The 16,896-nt window shown below is 25.6% G+C and overlaps 1 protein-coding gene across 1 annotated transcript in view; it reads right to left on the bottom strand.

Annotated features, from left to right (window-relative positions):
- Positions 1 to 1,117: 1,117 nt before the first annotated feature.
- The window catches only part of LOC103570125 (histone acetyltransferase KAT7), a 30,769-nt gene continuing 14,990 nt past the window's right edge, over positions 1,118 to 16,896 (bottom strand). The window contains exons 9-12 of the mRNA XM_014444211.2: positions 11,466 to 11,559; positions 3,113 to 3,259; positions 2,874 to 2,980; positions 1,118 to 1,555 (exon numbers count right to left, since the gene is read on the bottom strand). Coding sequence (XP_014299697.1) covers positions 1,433 to 1,555; positions 2,874 to 2,980; positions 3,113 to 3,259; positions 11,466 to 11,559 — 471 coding nt within the window. The 3' untranslated portion in view covers positions 1,118 to 1,432. The remainder of the gene's footprint in view (positions 1,556 to 2,873; positions 2,981 to 3,112; positions 3,260 to 11,465; positions 11,560 to 16,896) is intronic.

Here is a 16,896-nt window from a genome sequence, read left to right as displayed (position 1 = left end):
CTTGGTACCGTAGTGGTCATCGACTAAATAGAATTATATATAAGTTAGAAGAGTAGTGGGAAATATATATATATATATATATATATATATATATATATATATATAAAAGGGAGGGTCTGGTTAAAAAAAAAATTTCTTGAAAAATTAAGTTTTTTTTTATTCATAATTTCAAAAAGATATTTTTACCCGCGCTTTTGTCTTTAGGGAGCTTCTAATTTATTCAAAGTTTGAATTTGGTTTGAAAAAAAAAAAAATTGACAGTTTCAATTTTAATTTTTCCTGACTTAAGAAATTTTTTTTTTCTGTATGCGAGTAAGACAAAGGCACGCGTTTGTTTAATCGCGCGCGAAAAATTCAAAAATTCAAACTTCTCAATAAAAATTTTTTAGAAATTTCTGTCACCTTTTTTTTGGCGCTCAAGTAATTTTGAATTTTTTAAATTTTTCACAAGTGGTCAAAAATTGAATTTCCCGGGCATTTGATATTGATTTACTTTCATACAAAAATTAAAAAAAAATTCAATTTCTAGTAATTTAAAATTTAAAAAAAAAAGTTGGTCATTGTGTCATATTAAAATTAAGAATAAACGTTTTTTTAACGATTTTTTTTTTTTACGTTACTTCCGTCTAATGCAATTATGGGGGTAATTTGCACGCTTATTATAAATAAAACACCGTCTGGTACACGTGTGTAATGATCGTTTTCTTTAATGATATTCATTTATTCACTATTACTTACACACACACATATATATATATATATATATATATATATATATATATATATATATATATATATATATATATATATATATATATATATATATATATGTTATCAACATTTGATTACTTAGTACTTTAATTTTCAACCGTTTTTTCAATTAATTTTCTGAGGTGTCAAATAATTGACAATTAAAATTCATTTTTTTTTTTTTTAATTATAATTATTATTAATTATATTACATGGTTGTTATACAAAGGAATGTCAAAACATTATAAATGTTAATAAAAATAATGTTAAATATTTTTTTTACATAATTTTTTAAAAATTCAACAATAATAGATTATTTATAATTTTTCATTACATTACTCTTAATTACTTAATTAATTATTTATTTGCTAAACATTTATTTTTATCTACAATTACGTCTTAACAGATTCTCCTTAAATTTAAGAAGAAACTCGTTAAGGCACAAGACATTTATTAATCAAAGTTATAAACTTTTGTCGTCATACTTATTAATTAATTAATTAATTAATTAATTAATTAGGAGAGTATTCTTTGATAGAAATTTTAAAAATAACGTCGAGGAAACTTGTAATGACAAGTATTTTTTTTGTTGTAATTTTTTTTATGCAAATGTATGACAGTAATCATTACTTGAGTATTTAAATTATAAAATAATTAATTAACTGTTTAATTAATGAATTAATTAATTAGAAGTTGATGGAGTCTTTGGCGGTTGGAAAGGATTCCATTTGAGGCATTCGGGATCTATTTCTTTGTAAACGGGACCTCGTCGTTTCACACGTTCTTTGTAATCATCGATTACGTCCTGTAATAATTATCAGTTTGTAATACTATTTATGTCGAAAATTTTATGCATATATATATATATATATATATATATATATATATTTGAATATATGTGTAGTCGAAAAAGAAGTCACGAGTCTGCGCGTCAAGTTTGCCATTACATTGATCGCAATTTTCCAATACAATAGTATATGTGATGTAGATGTAATGATATATATATGGAGAGAAGTTTATGGTAATAATTACAATGTATTGTGGTAATGGTTGCCATACGGTATGGGGTCATTTTTTCGATGCTACTTTAGTAATAATTACCGTAATGTATGGTAATGACTACCATACATTATGGTAATTATTACCATGCTTATAAGTGTAATTATTACTATGCTTATAATTGTAATTATTACCATGCTTATAATTGTAATAATTACCATATCTATAATTGTAATTGTTACCATGTCTATAGTTGTAATTATTACTATGTTTATAGTCGTAATTATTACCACATACACGGTAATAATTTTCATATCCATAGTAATAATTTCCATGATATAAGGAATTTTTAAATCTTATGGTAGTTATTACCATGCCTATAATGGTAATGATTACCGTGTCTATATTTGTAACTATTTCCATACATATTATGGTAATTATTACCATATATATGACAATGGTTTTCATATTTATAATAATGATTTCCATGATAAGAGAAATTTTTAAATGTTATTGTAGTTTTGACCATACCTATAATGGTAATTATTACCGTGTCTATAGTGGTAACTATAACTATATATATTATGTTAAATATTACCATACATATCATGGTAATTATTACTATACATATTATAGTAATTATTACCATATATATGACAATGGTTTTTATATCTATAGTATTGATTTCCATGTTATGGTAGTTATTACCATGCCTATAACTGTAATTATTATCATGTCTCTATAATGATAATTATTACCATGTCTACAATGGTAATTATTACCATGTCTACAATGGTAATTAATACTATACCTATCATGGTAATTATTACCATACCAATAATAGTAATTATTACCATACCAATAATGGTAATTCTTACCATGTCTATAATGGTAATGAATACTATACCTATAATGGTAATTATTACCATACCAATAATGGTAACTATTACTATATATATCATGGTAAAATTAATCTTTATTAGTATTATGTACAAGAAATTAATAATTATCGTGTAATTAGTAAACTTTCAATATTAAGTATTTAGTAGTGTGTTTTAAAAAAAATTAAATTATATATTTATATAAATAAAAAAAAATATATATATATATGATAATTATCTCACCTGTTTCTTAAGTATGATGTGTTTACCCTTCCAGTACTTCATCATTCCCAGAGCTTGTAATGTGCTGACGATATCATACGAGTCGATAGCCATCTCTTTGCTAATGTCTATATTTATAAATGTTCAACATTCAATTAACTTACTTACTATATTTGTTTTTTTTTTACTCATTATTTAAATATCACAAGATTATCATTTGATATATAAATATATAGATATATATGTATATATATATATACCTTTTACAGATAATTCTTTGCCACCAAAATGACAAAGATATTGTAATAATACGTCTTTCCAGTAACTTCGATAGGAAATGAGACCCAGATCAGATAATGGCTTTTCCGGTGAACCGATTTTTTTTTCTACTCTTGTTAAAAGATAACCTGTAAAATAATAGTACATTTGAAAATTTATATAAAGAAGATAGGCGAGTTGCGTTAATTCATAATTTCAAAATTTAAACTTCCCGCCATTTTTCAAATATTCAAAAAATTTCGTAATTTTAAGACTTGATAAAGATCATCGATAATTAAAATATAAAAATATGGCTGACGTAAGTTAACTATTGAAATTGACGTACTATACACATATTTATAAATATAATGCGTATTGTATACAAATATATGAAAAGATGAAAACAATGAAAATAACAAAAGGTATAACAGTTTAAAATCCGATACAAAAGATACAGTCGGGTTGGTATTGACGATTAAATTCGACGGGTTTGATGAATTTGTTTGAATTGTCGGTGAATTTAGGGATCGGTTTAAATTAAATTCAATTGAATGAACATACGATTTGCGGATAGAAATGGCTTAAGAGTTTAATTCGAGAGAGAGGTCACAATAAACGGAGACAGCGATGTAGTAAATTGTTGAGTGGGAAAGGTAAAAATATATTTATTTGACTTTGGGCATATATTGAAAAAATAAAGAGAGAGAGAGAGAGGGAGAATATGAGAGCTGTGTATAGGGACGGCGATGATGAGTGTGAAGAAGAGATCAGTGACCGGTAGAGGATGAGACGTCTGGCCCTGATGCTTAGTTGAACGATCGTTCCACCTCGTTACACCGAGGAATTGTAATGACGCGAATCCGCGGAGCTCCCTGATTGGCTACTCACTTTTTGAGCCGTGATGCGAATAAAATACTACCGATACAATCATTATAATCATTTGTGATGCTGATTATTACCACAAGTAATCATATTATTTTACTGTTTATACTTTTTTTTTATTGAGCGTTCAAAATTTTTTTGAATTTGAATTTTTGCAAAATTGTTTTCAGTTACAAGTGGGTAATTTTAGTGCCAAATTTTATAAATTAAATATATATATGTATTTATATGTATATGTGTATGTATATGTATATGTATATGTATATGTATATGTATATGTATATATGTATGTATGTATGTATGTGTATGTATATGTGAAGGTGGGTAGAACGGGGCGGGTGGATAAAATGGACTACCCTACAAATTTTGATCCTTGAGTTAGCAGACAATTTTTGAATTTTATTTTGGACAGTTTAATTTAAAAAAAAAAGAAAACTAAAAAAATGCACATGTAGAGAATTTTAAAAACTACAGGTGCTATTTTTTGAAATTTTGTTTTTTTCAATGAATGAATTTTAAAAAAAAATTAAATTAGACATGTAGAAAATTTAAAAAAATGCAGGTGCAATTTTTGAATTTTATTTTGGACAGTTTAATTTAAAAAAAAAAAAAAACTAAAAAAATGCACATGTAGAGAATTTTAAAAACTACAGGTGCTATTTTTGGAAATTTTGTTTTTTTCAATGAATGAATTTTAAAAACAAAATTTAATTAGACATGTAGAAAATTTTAAAAAATGCAGGTGCAATTTTTGAATTTTATTTTGGACAGTTTAATTTAAAAAAAAAAAAAAACTAAAAAAATGCACATGTAGAGAATTTTAAAAACTACAGGTGCAATTTTTTCAAATATTTTTTTTTTTAACTTGTCATTTTTAAAAAAAATGTAGAAATTATTAGATGGCTAATTTCAGTATAATTATATATTTGGTAAAAATTTCGGTCTATTAAAAGTTTGTATAAAAATTGTAGAAAGTGTCGGGAAATTGTTTGGGAAATTTGTCAAAAATATTGATTTCCCATAGTAAAAAATTTCAACTAATAATACTACAATTTAAAGCCGTAAGATGGACGGTGGCATTTGAAGTTCACCTAAAAACAATAAATAATTAATAAAATAATTATGTTTATATAACAGCTCATATATCAAAACTACTCTGTAAATTTTTTAGTTAAAATAATTCTTGAATAAATTATAAAAGTTTGTAATTATCTTAAATATTAAATGTAAATTAAACCGTTTTGTTTTAAATTCAGCATTACTATAAGTAAAACTTCTTACATATATCATTTACACAGCCAAGAAAATACTTCATATCTACACAAAAGTGATGATTAATGACATCATTAAAATATTTTAATTATTTATTATCTTAAAATAAAATTAAAAAATTTTTAAACATCGGCTAACTTCAGTATCATAAAGCTGGCAGACATTTGAAATTTGAATCCATTTTTTTAACATAAATAATAAAAAATAAATATTTCGAAAAAAATACACATGTAGAGAATTTGATAAACTATATGTGCAATTTTTCAAAATATTTTAATTATTTATTATCTTAAAATAAAATTAAAAAATTTTTAAACATCGGCTAACTTCAGTATCATAAAGCTGGCAGACATTTGAAATTTGAATCCATTTTTTTAACATAAATAATAAAAAATAAATATTTCGAAAAAAATACACATGTAGAGAATTTGATAAACTATATGTGCAATTTTTCAAAATATTTTAATTATTTATTATCTTAAAATAAAATTAAAAAATTTTTAAACATCGGCTAACTTCAGTATCATAAAGCTATCAGACATTTGAAATTTGAATAAATTTTTTTAACATAAATAATAAAAAAAAAAATATTTCTAAAAAAATGCACATGTAGAGAATTTGATAAACTATATGTGCAATTTTTCAAAATATTTTAATTATTTATTATCTTAAAATAAAATTAAAAAATTTTTAAACGTCGGCTAACTTCAGTATCATAAAGCTATCAGACATTTGAAATTTGAATCCATTTTTTTAACATAAATAATAAAAAAAAAAATATTTCTAAAAAAATGCACATGTAGAGAATTTGATAACTATATGTGCAATTTTTCAAAATATTTTTTTTTATGTAAAAAAAAAAAATACAAATATCATTAAGTGTCTCTCTGAAATTTCGTTTGTCTGAACTGTAAGTTTTCATTCAAATAAAGTGACCAAGTAATACATCATCACACAAAAAAAAAAATTAGTATCCATATCATGAACAATAGTAACAATTAAACAGGATTAAAATTTTCCTCATCCTTAGCAAAATCAATCAGTAATTTGTTGGAACCTCAAGGGATTGTAATTCAGAGCGTTCAATCTAGAGATGTAACACTTTGTTCCAAGGATGAGGAATATATAAACCCAAACCCAAACCAAAACCCATACCCATACCCATACCCATACCCTTATTTAGCCTCAACGAAATCCCCGAGTTAACAGAGCTCTGATAAACCCTGAAAATCCACAACTCCCACCACCGTTGCTATTCTGGGGCTGGGCTACCAAGCAGCCAGACAGACTGCAGCCAGCCAGCAACCACCAGCACCAGCACTAGCACCAGCAACTAGCCATCTAGCTCTACCCTCTACAAGTTCAACGACCGTCTCCCAACAAAATTCCGCTTCTCCTCCAGTTGACGCAACCCCTGTCGCTGCGTTGCGATCCAAACTCCCGCGAGAAAGGACGGATAGATGGATAGATGCATAGATATATGCGTCAGAACATACAGGACATCTAGTACAAAAGCATCAACATCAACTCTAGCATACCCTATATATTGTACCATGGAGAATACCATATATATATAGATATAGATATATAGATATGTAGCCCATCTAAGGGATGAGAACATGGGTAATATAAGAGACAGTAGCATAGGCTCTGGATTAAACTCTCTCCCTTGATAGCTGCTGTATTTATTACAAGTTTCTGGTCAGTTTGTGGACTTTCTGACCAGAGACTGACCAGTTCTCTGTTTGCTAGTTACTATATGTACAGTAAAATTAAATAACCTGATACAAGTTAACGCAGACGGATCGCTGATGATTCTCGGGTTAACATCAAGGGCGCAGGTCGGCGCGAACCCTTTCCACCATTAACCCTTTTGTCTAATATCTCCTATCGGTGAGGTCATGTGAGGTCACGCAATTGTAATTCATGAGAATTGCGGTATATATATATATATATATATATATATATATATATATATATATATATATATATATATATATATATATATGAGAATTAATTACACGAAAAAAAATAGAATATTAAAAATTAATAAATAATAGTAAAAAGTGGAATCTGTTATTAATAATTAGTACTATTATGTGCTTAATGCAAAGTAGTTTACTAATTTTTGTAGATTCCTGTTGTCAATTATTTCAAAAAGTAAGGAAATATTATTACTTTTAGGTATAATACGTCACTTATTAGTGAAAGTTAATTAATTTATGGCAAAATCTATTAAAAAGTAATGATTGGTAAAATTAAGAATTGCTATCTTAGATACTGATTTTTCCAGCCGAAAATTCCAAAAGTTACAAACTTTTATTTTATAAATTCGATGTCACTGATCAATTATTAGCTTAAAATATCATTTATTCATCATTATAAATTAATTTACAATATACATAAATCGAATAAGTGGTAAATAATAAAATGAAAAATTAGTATACTAGATACTGATTTTGTTGCTCATAAAAATACCCAAAATTTTTAACTCTTATTTTATAAATTCTATCCCATTGACTAATAATTAATATAAAATGTTATTTATTCGTTATTATAAATTAATTTATTATATACATATATCGAATAAGTGGTAAATAATAAAATGAAAAATTCGTATACTAGATCTTTATATATTAATATGTACGTTTACTAATTTTTCGGTTCCTCATTTTTAAAATTTTTCTGTTTATTTGAATAGTAATAACTGTCGATAGCAATTTATCGATTCTTTTTCATATTAATTTTAATATACGAAATTAAAAATTTAGCTCTTGTATGTGTATCAAATTTTAATATAAATAATAGCCATTTTGTAATATATATAATGATCCTGGTTTGATATTAGTATCGAATATACTAATTTTAAGTCGAAAATAAACTACAAACTATTTAAATTTTGAGCATCATTTTTTTCCGTGTAGATTTTTTTTATTAAGAAATATAATTTTTTGGAGAATGGATTTGTTTTAATTTTGTTGTAACATGGTATTGATTATATGGAGTATTATATTGCGAGTGTGAAGCGAAGGTTGGGTTTTACGGTGGGATTTTTTAAATTTCAGTTACATGTCGGTTTTTTTTTTGGGGGAAAGTGAGTGCGAATAAAAGGTTATTTAAAGTTTTTATGGTAAACTTTTGTTGGGATTTTATCGCACTTATATTTAAATTTTGATATAAAACATAATATACAGACAATATATGAAGTATTGACGTGTAGATAAACTATAAAAAATTTTGTAGCACATAAAAAACTTAATAATAATAATAATAATAATGAGTGTGAATGTAATGATACTGGTTAGCCGACGTCTAATAATTTTTGAATTTTTTTTTAAGCAGCAAATCATAAAAAAAAAATATTTGAAAAAATTGCACTTGTAGTTTTTTAAATTTCCTACATGTGCATTTTTTTAGTTTACATTTTTTTTGTTATTCATTCGTAGAAAAAAAAATCAAAAAGTTTTTAATTGTCTGTTAACTGGATCATAAGTTAGCCGACGTCTAATAATTTTTGAAATTTATTTCAACCGACAAATTATTAAAAAAAAAATATTTGAAAAAATAGCACCTATAGTTTTTTAAATTTCCTACATGTGCATTTTTTTAGTTTACATTTTTTTTGTTATTCATTCGTAGAAAAAAAAATCAAAAAGTTTTTAATTGTCTGTTAACTGGATCATAAGTTAGCCGACGTCTAATAATTTTTGAAATTTATTTCAAACGACAAATTATTAAAAAAAAAATATTTAAAAAAATTGCACTTGTAGTTTTTTAAATTCTCTACATGTGCATTTTTTTATTTTATTTTTTTTTTTAATTAAATCGTCGAAAAAAAAAATCCAAAAATTGTAAGCTGTCTGCTAACTTCAAAATCATATTAAATGTACCTTCAATTAATTCCAGTTATATATAAATACCGATTATATCAAATATATATAAATATATATATATATATATATATACATATACCTATGATATACATGTATATACATATATTTTGAAACAATAAAAAAAAACATTAATAATCTTAGTCCAAGATTCACGTAAAGTCAATAGTTACACCATCAACCGCATTTGAAATAATTATATATTTATATATATACATATATATATATTTTATATCAAAGTCAATGAACCTTTGACGTACCATCCAGGCATTTTTCGTACATGCGCATTTGCCATTTTCTTCTTTTTCCTTTAAATTTATCTACTCCTTTTCTATCCATACACATATACATATATATAAAATTTATATATATACATATAGTAGTGACTGGTTTCCAGGATCGACAGTAGTAACCAGGGACACGGTTGATGCGCGTGTGTAGGTAAACCCAGGAACAGGGTGGGTGACGATCGATGCGGCGAGACATCGACTGTCTCACTTTTCTGCACCGTCTCTTCTCTCTTTAATTTACTATCTTTATCTTTCACTTATACTCTCTCTCCCTTATACTAATATATAAAGCGAGCCCAACCACTTCACAACATTGATACGAAACCCCGTAGCATATCCCACCCCCATCCCCACCCCCACCCTCATCATCAGCATCACACCACGACCACACCAGACGTCTACCCTACCACCATCACCACCACCATCACCATCAAATCCTACTACCATCAATTCGTCTGGTTTTAACAAATATATATATATATATATATATATACATATATACATATATCACAACTACCGATTCATTATATCTATCTCGTTCCCCAGTAATCTATCTTTCTTTCTCTGTTTCATCCCCGTAGGGGACAACATTAACCACCCACGTAGTAGAGTACGTTTGACGGTGTAACAAACTCGAGCACGACGTCAGCATCAATGAAAATGACGTCACTAGTAAAACTCTTGAGTTTTAATCGTCATCAAAAATATATTTTATTTTTGTTGTTTTATTTTTATTTTTATTTATTTTTATATTTTTATTTATAGAACATATATGTAGATATGTATTCTATAAATATATATTGTAGTTTACTATGTCACTTAGGTTATTGTGTGTAATAATACGATATGCCTATTAATTGAGCGACTTATTTAATTAATTATGGATTGTGATGGAGTTTAGTAATTTATTATCATGATATGATTTTGAATATGTTGTGATTGTGGAAGGTAATGAGGGGAAATTTTGAAATAGATAATAATTTTGAGGAAGTAAATTTTTGGATAATTTTGAAATGGTTATATAAAGCCTGGGGGGCGCAAGTAATTTTAAACTTGAAATATTTTTATAACTATTGAGTTTTTGAGAAAAGTATAAGATATATTTTTTGTAGAGAATTTGAAGCTCTACAAAAAAGATTTCTTGTGATTTTTTAAAAAATTCAATATTTACAGAGATATTTAGAAAAAACCAATATATGATTTTGAACCCCAAATTTCAATATTTGATTTCGGGAATTTTAAACTCAAAATATCTCAGTAGCTATTCAATTTTTTAAAAAAGTATAAGAGACCTTTCTTGTAGAAAATTTAAAGCCCTACAAAAAAGGTCTCTTACGATTTTTCAAAAAATTCAATATTTACAAAGATATTTACAAAAAACCAATAGATGATTTTGAACCCCAAATTTCAATATTTAATTTCGGGAATTTTAAACTTAAAATATCTTAGTAGCTGTTGAATTTTTGAAAAAAGTGTAAGATACCTTTTTTGTAGAGAATTTAAAGCTCTACAAAAAAGGTTTCATGTAATTTTTCAAAAAAATCAATATTTACAGAGATATTTACAAAAAACCGATCGCGCTTTTTTTCTTAATAATTTTCGAATTTAAAATCATAAATTTTTCACTTCTTTTGAAAAAACAAATATAATTTTTTGAATATTAAATTTTTCTATCCCCTATATATCAAAGTCCATTCATTTCTCAATAATTTATCACAAAATTTCATAGAAAATATTAAAAATTCCCAAAGTTTTAGTTATTTCCCGTAAAATTTTTTTTTTTAATTTTTCGCCAAATTATTTTTAAATTCAAATTTCTAATAAAAATAAATACTAGTATTTTTAAAAAATTTCAAATAATATCTATAAAATTTCATATAAAAATATTTATTAATTAAATTCAGACCGGAAGTATGACTGCTGACGATTAAATATATTTTTGTTATATTTTTAATCAATAAATTTATAACGCAATTTAAATAATATATTTTTTTAGTTTAAAAATTTAATTATTTACTTACTAAAATCAATTAAAAGTCGACCATAGCCCTGACGTTGATATGGTGGTAAGGTCAAGATACACGAGACGTTGTAGTTTAAAAATGAATTTTTTTCCTGTAAGTAGAAAATTTTTCTATTACTTTTTTTAAATTTTCATTAATTATTTTTATTATTTTTTTTTTTATAAATAAAATTTGTCATAATTTATTTTTTTTTTTTTTTTTTTTTTCAAGTTTGAATTGCGAATAAAAAGTGCTTGTCGAAACAATTACTCATACTTGAGGTCTGACTTTGTGTAATGCGATAATTTGTAAGTAAAAAAAAATTTAACGCAGTGTAAAATAAAAAAATTATGGATAGCAATAAAAAATACCGGTAAATTTTTTTTTTTCTATAATTAATACAAATTTATTCCAGTAAATTTTGTAATTAAATTAAAATATTTTTTAACACCAACAAAATTGGTCATATTACTGCAAAATTTTATGGAAATTTTATGTAAAAAAATATAATTGAGGCGGCTGTCTAATTTAAAAATCTAGTAACTGTCAAAAATTCAGTAAAAAATATTTTAGTTCAGCAAATGAAATTTTGGACGTTTGATAATTTTTGAATTTATTTAAAAGCAGTAAATTTAAAAAAAAAAAATATTTTCAAAAATTCCACATAAAGTTTTTTCAATTTCCTACATGTGCATTTTTTTAATTTTTCTTTTTTTTACAATTCATTAGATAAAAAAAAAATCAAAATTTTTTTTTGCCTATTAACTTCCGAATCACAGTTAGCCGACGTTTAATAATTTTTAAAATTTTTTTAAAACGACAAATTATTAAAAAAAAAATATAAAAAAAAATTGCACGTATAGTTTTTTGAATTTTCTACAAGTGCATTTTTTTATTTTTATTTTTTTTTCGTAATTGACGATAAAAAAAAATCCGAAAATTACAAATCGTCTGTTAACTTCAGGATTAGAACCAAAAATGTCAAAATATTTATGAATTAATAGATTTTAAAATAAGGCAGCGATAAACTTCCACAAGATCTACTGAAAATAAATTACATGTTTTTTTTTTAATTTCAATGCAACGTTATTTGATACTATAATAATAACTAAATAATTTTCTTAATCAAAATCTAATACCACAAAGATAGTTTGTATAAAATAACAAAGTTCATAGTTCAAACGTTTGACTTCTCTTCTCTGAACTATTGACTTTAGGTGTACGGTACAAAGAACCTTTTTTGTGTCTAGTACGAAATTTAATCAAGTACATAATTGTTTATGTTAAACTTTATCCCATTAAATATTAATTTAAACCAAGTAATAAAACACTCAAATAATTAAAAATAAAAAAAACATTTTGATGACAATTTCTTTTTCATGATCCTAATTAGTAGCTAATTGAAAATTTTTGGATTTTTTTTTCCACATCAATTAATTTCTTAATCTTCTCGTTGATATTTTTAAAAAATTCCACATAAAATTTAATTACCAGCTCGCAATAATTTTTTCCATTTACTGTCAACTTCCCATAAGTTTCTTAAAAAATTACGCATTCAAATTAATGAGTAAAAATTAAGTGACGGTCACCTGATTAATTAAACGAGCAACCGGCAGTCACTAGGTGACTGCCCAAATATCATTACTGATTTTATAAAATACTCAGAAGAAAACGATTTCGAGCCTTAAAAAATTTTATTTGCACCAACAAATTTTATGCATCATAAATTCAATACAAAAATTTTCTTGGGGCGAGAAAAGATTATTTTGCTCAAGAAATTATTCCTTGCACAAAAATTTTTTCTAGTTCTAAATAACTTTTTGGTTTTAATTCACAATGCGAAAAATTTATTGGGATAAGTAAAAATTTTCTTTAGGCGAGTAAAGATTTTTTGTGTCAATGAATCCTTTTTTTTTCTATGCACACTTTTTTGGCTTTGAGAAGCTTCCTAAAACCAAATGGAAATATAAAACTTTATCATTTTGGAATAAGTAACGCGATATAAATAATATAGTATATATTGAGTGACATTCAGTCATATTTAGTGACAGAATAATTATAATATTAATTTATTTAAAGAAAATAATTACGATCGTATTTTTTCCCGCGTAATTTAAATGTAATTCGAATGATACAGATAAATCGATTTTTCTCAATGATTGATAATAAAAAATAGCTGAAACTATGAAAAGGCACAAATTCAAGTCAAAACCTTTCTAACAATACCAAATTTAATAGCATTAACCAATTCTATCATACAGATATGCAGGAACAAAATTTTCCTTATTCTCTCAATAATATAGATTATGAAATTTTTAAAAATTTAAACAAAAGGCGCGAAAATTAAAAAATAACGAATTTTCATTTTTATTTTCGGTGTCCAGTTTACCTCAACAAAAAATATTTAGCCGCGAAAATACAAAAATTCAAAAAATTTTCTATTTATCAAAGGGAGAGATCGCGCCCTTTTTTAAAATTTTCAAATATCAACTAAATAAAACAAATAAAATAATCATAATTTTTCATAATTAATAACAACATTCCGTCAAAATAAATTAATTAATTAAAATTTTGGTGATCGCGTCTCGAATCTCTTTACCTTAGTCAAAAAACGGACATGGGGGTCGAGAGCATTGGGAACAAAGATGGGGAATTTCCCCTTTTAGAGGTTGATATAGCAGACAAAAACGTGGGGGAATGGATCTCCACATAGCGAAACGGATAGACGTACAAACTAGGAGACGACCCTGAAATTCAGCGGGTCTGGAAGGCCCAAGGACGTCGCGGGCCCCAGATTCTACACTCGTTTAACTTAAACTTTACTCGTCCTCGTACCATTCCCTCTACTCCCACATATTATATTTATGCTTTCTCTTACTCTTGCTCATGTTATACCCACATCTTTATCTTGCTCTTATATATACATATACATATATAGCATAAAAGAAGAGCAGACACATCAAGTATTACTTGTTCACAATGATTCGCCCATTTTCGTACGTCCTTATCCCCTTATTTAGTCGTTATAGCTTTTAGCAGTTGGCCTACAACAACATTGTACTAAATTACTCTAAATTACACTAGTATAGTTGTCGAAATTTTAGCTTTGTCCTTCAAATCACTGATTTATTTTAACCGTTTTGTTGTTGCTATTACTATTGCTTTGTGTTTCTGTGTTTCGATGGGAGACAGACTGAGGACTAACTGGACAGCAGGCAGTTAGCAACAGTCTGCCAATTCCGACTAATTAAATTTCATTTATTTTTTTTTGTTTAACTAATATATTTATTTTAACTTTACGACTCATTTAATTATTTATGTATTACTGGGGTTTATGAATCGTATTTTTTTTTTTTTTTAATAATTGTATTTTTTTTAATAATTGTAGAAAAAAAAAATAATAGTGGTTAGCTGTCATTCTAGAAGTTAACAGGCAACCAAAAATTTTTGGATTTTTTTTTTTTTACCAAATAAATTGCAAAAAAATAAAACTAAAAAAATGCACATGTAGAAAATTGAAAAAACTTTATGTGGAATTTTTTAAAATATTTTTTTTTTTCAAATTTACAGCTTAAAAAAAAAATCCAAAAATTATCAGTCGGCTAACTTCAGTATCATAGTTAACTGAGGTCTAAAAATTTTTGATTTTTTTTTTTAAACAATAAGTTACAAAAAAAAAAAATATTTGAAAAAATTCCACATAAAGTTTATTAAATTTTCTACATGTGCATTTTTTTAGTTTTTTTTTTTTCGTCATAGATTTGTTTTAAAAAAAATCCAAAAATCAGACGTCGGCTAAATTCAGTATCATAGTTAACTGAGGTCTAAAAATTTTTGATTTTTTTTTTTAAACAATAAGTTACAAAAAAAAAATATTTGAAAAAATTCCACATAAAGTTTATTAAATTTTCTACATGTGCATTTTTTTAGTTTTTTTTTTTTTGTCACAGATTTGTTGTAAGAAAAATCCAAAAATGTGTTCAAATTTTTTGCACTCAAAAATATTTTTTTTTGTAGACTTGTTTGTTAATTAAAATACAAGTAATTATTTTTTCAGTATGAAAATTGGCCTTTGTTGAAAACTAAAAAATTTACTACGCCTTACTCAATATTTCCTGTCTTGAGATATATATAAATATATATCTATATACATTATCTTAAACTTTAGAGCCAAAAGCGTCTATAGGTTTGATGTTGACTTCCGTACTAAAAAAAATTGGCAAAGCATTGAGCCAACCTGTACTTTATTTTTTTTCATCCATATCATATATGTGTATACATTTATATATACACATAAAAAATATATGTACCCGTAATGTGAATATTTCAGCTGACGTAAACGTTACAGGTCAGAAAAGATATTAAATAAAATAGATAGGAGGATGTAAAAGACTGCGACGTCGACCGCAGTGAGTGCATGCGTGGTGTGTTGCAGATATTGGAATGCAGCAGAAGTCATTGCAGCTCCTGAGTCTCGCACATGCGCGACTAAAAAACGCAACATACAACTTGACTGATTGTATATGTATACACTAAAGAAAAAGACCCTCTGATTGTCTCTGCACACAAGATCAAAAGAGAAAGAAATTCTACAATAAAAAATATATAAGAAAAAAAGACCGAGGAAGAAGAGAGACAAAAAGATACCGCGACGATTGGTAAGAAGTTTAAACCAAGGAGTGTTGAGGCGTAATAAGGCATGCGGATCCATACAACCAGCTTTTATTTTTATTTTATTTTATTTCATTATATATATATATATATATATATATATATATATATATTTTTTTTTTAGAGCCTTCCATTGAAAATTGATCAACTGCCTCCCCTGCTTCGGCCTACGATAAATTAAACGTGACTGCAATCTTGTGGGAGTATGGAGGTGCAATAGCTAGACCTAGTCTGCAAGACTATCGACTTTACTCACTTACTCTATTTTATTATTATTATTATTTTATTTATAACTTTAACTATATTTATATATATGGGGGTACACTTGAGGAGATATTTAATTTTTGGAGACTCCGATACGGTAATTTATATTTTTTTTCTAATGAGATTTTAAATGGATAGAAAAAATTTTTAAATTTCAGATCGTAATTTGAATTTTTTAAATTTCGCGCCAAAATTTTTTAAATTTGTAAAGACGATATAAAAATTTTAGTTTTTTTGTAAAGATTTCATACCCGCATGAAAATATTATATATGGTAAAGATATATTAAAAAATATATGTTACAGATATATATGTGACAATACATGAAATCTTATATAGAACTATATATAGATTTTGGCCGATTTTATTATATTTCTATGTATGTTTTCTCTTATATAATTTCATATATTTTCGTATAACTTCAATATATTATTTATATATTTGAAAACTTATAATTTTAATATATTTAAAAATAAATGTTATTTATATATGGAAACAAATAAGAATATATATAT

The sequence above is a fragment of the Microplitis demolitor genome, chromosome 9 (genome assembly GCF_026212275.2).
Source record: "Microplitis demolitor isolate Queensland-Clemson2020A chromosome 9, iyMicDemo2.1a, whole genome shotgun sequence".
NCBI classification, from domain to species: Eukaryota; Metazoa; Arthropoda; class Insecta; order Hymenoptera; family Braconidae; genus Microplitis; species Microplitis demolitor.
Note: the sequence above shows the minus strand (reverse complement) of the source record. Positions and strands in the feature narration are given on the sequence as shown.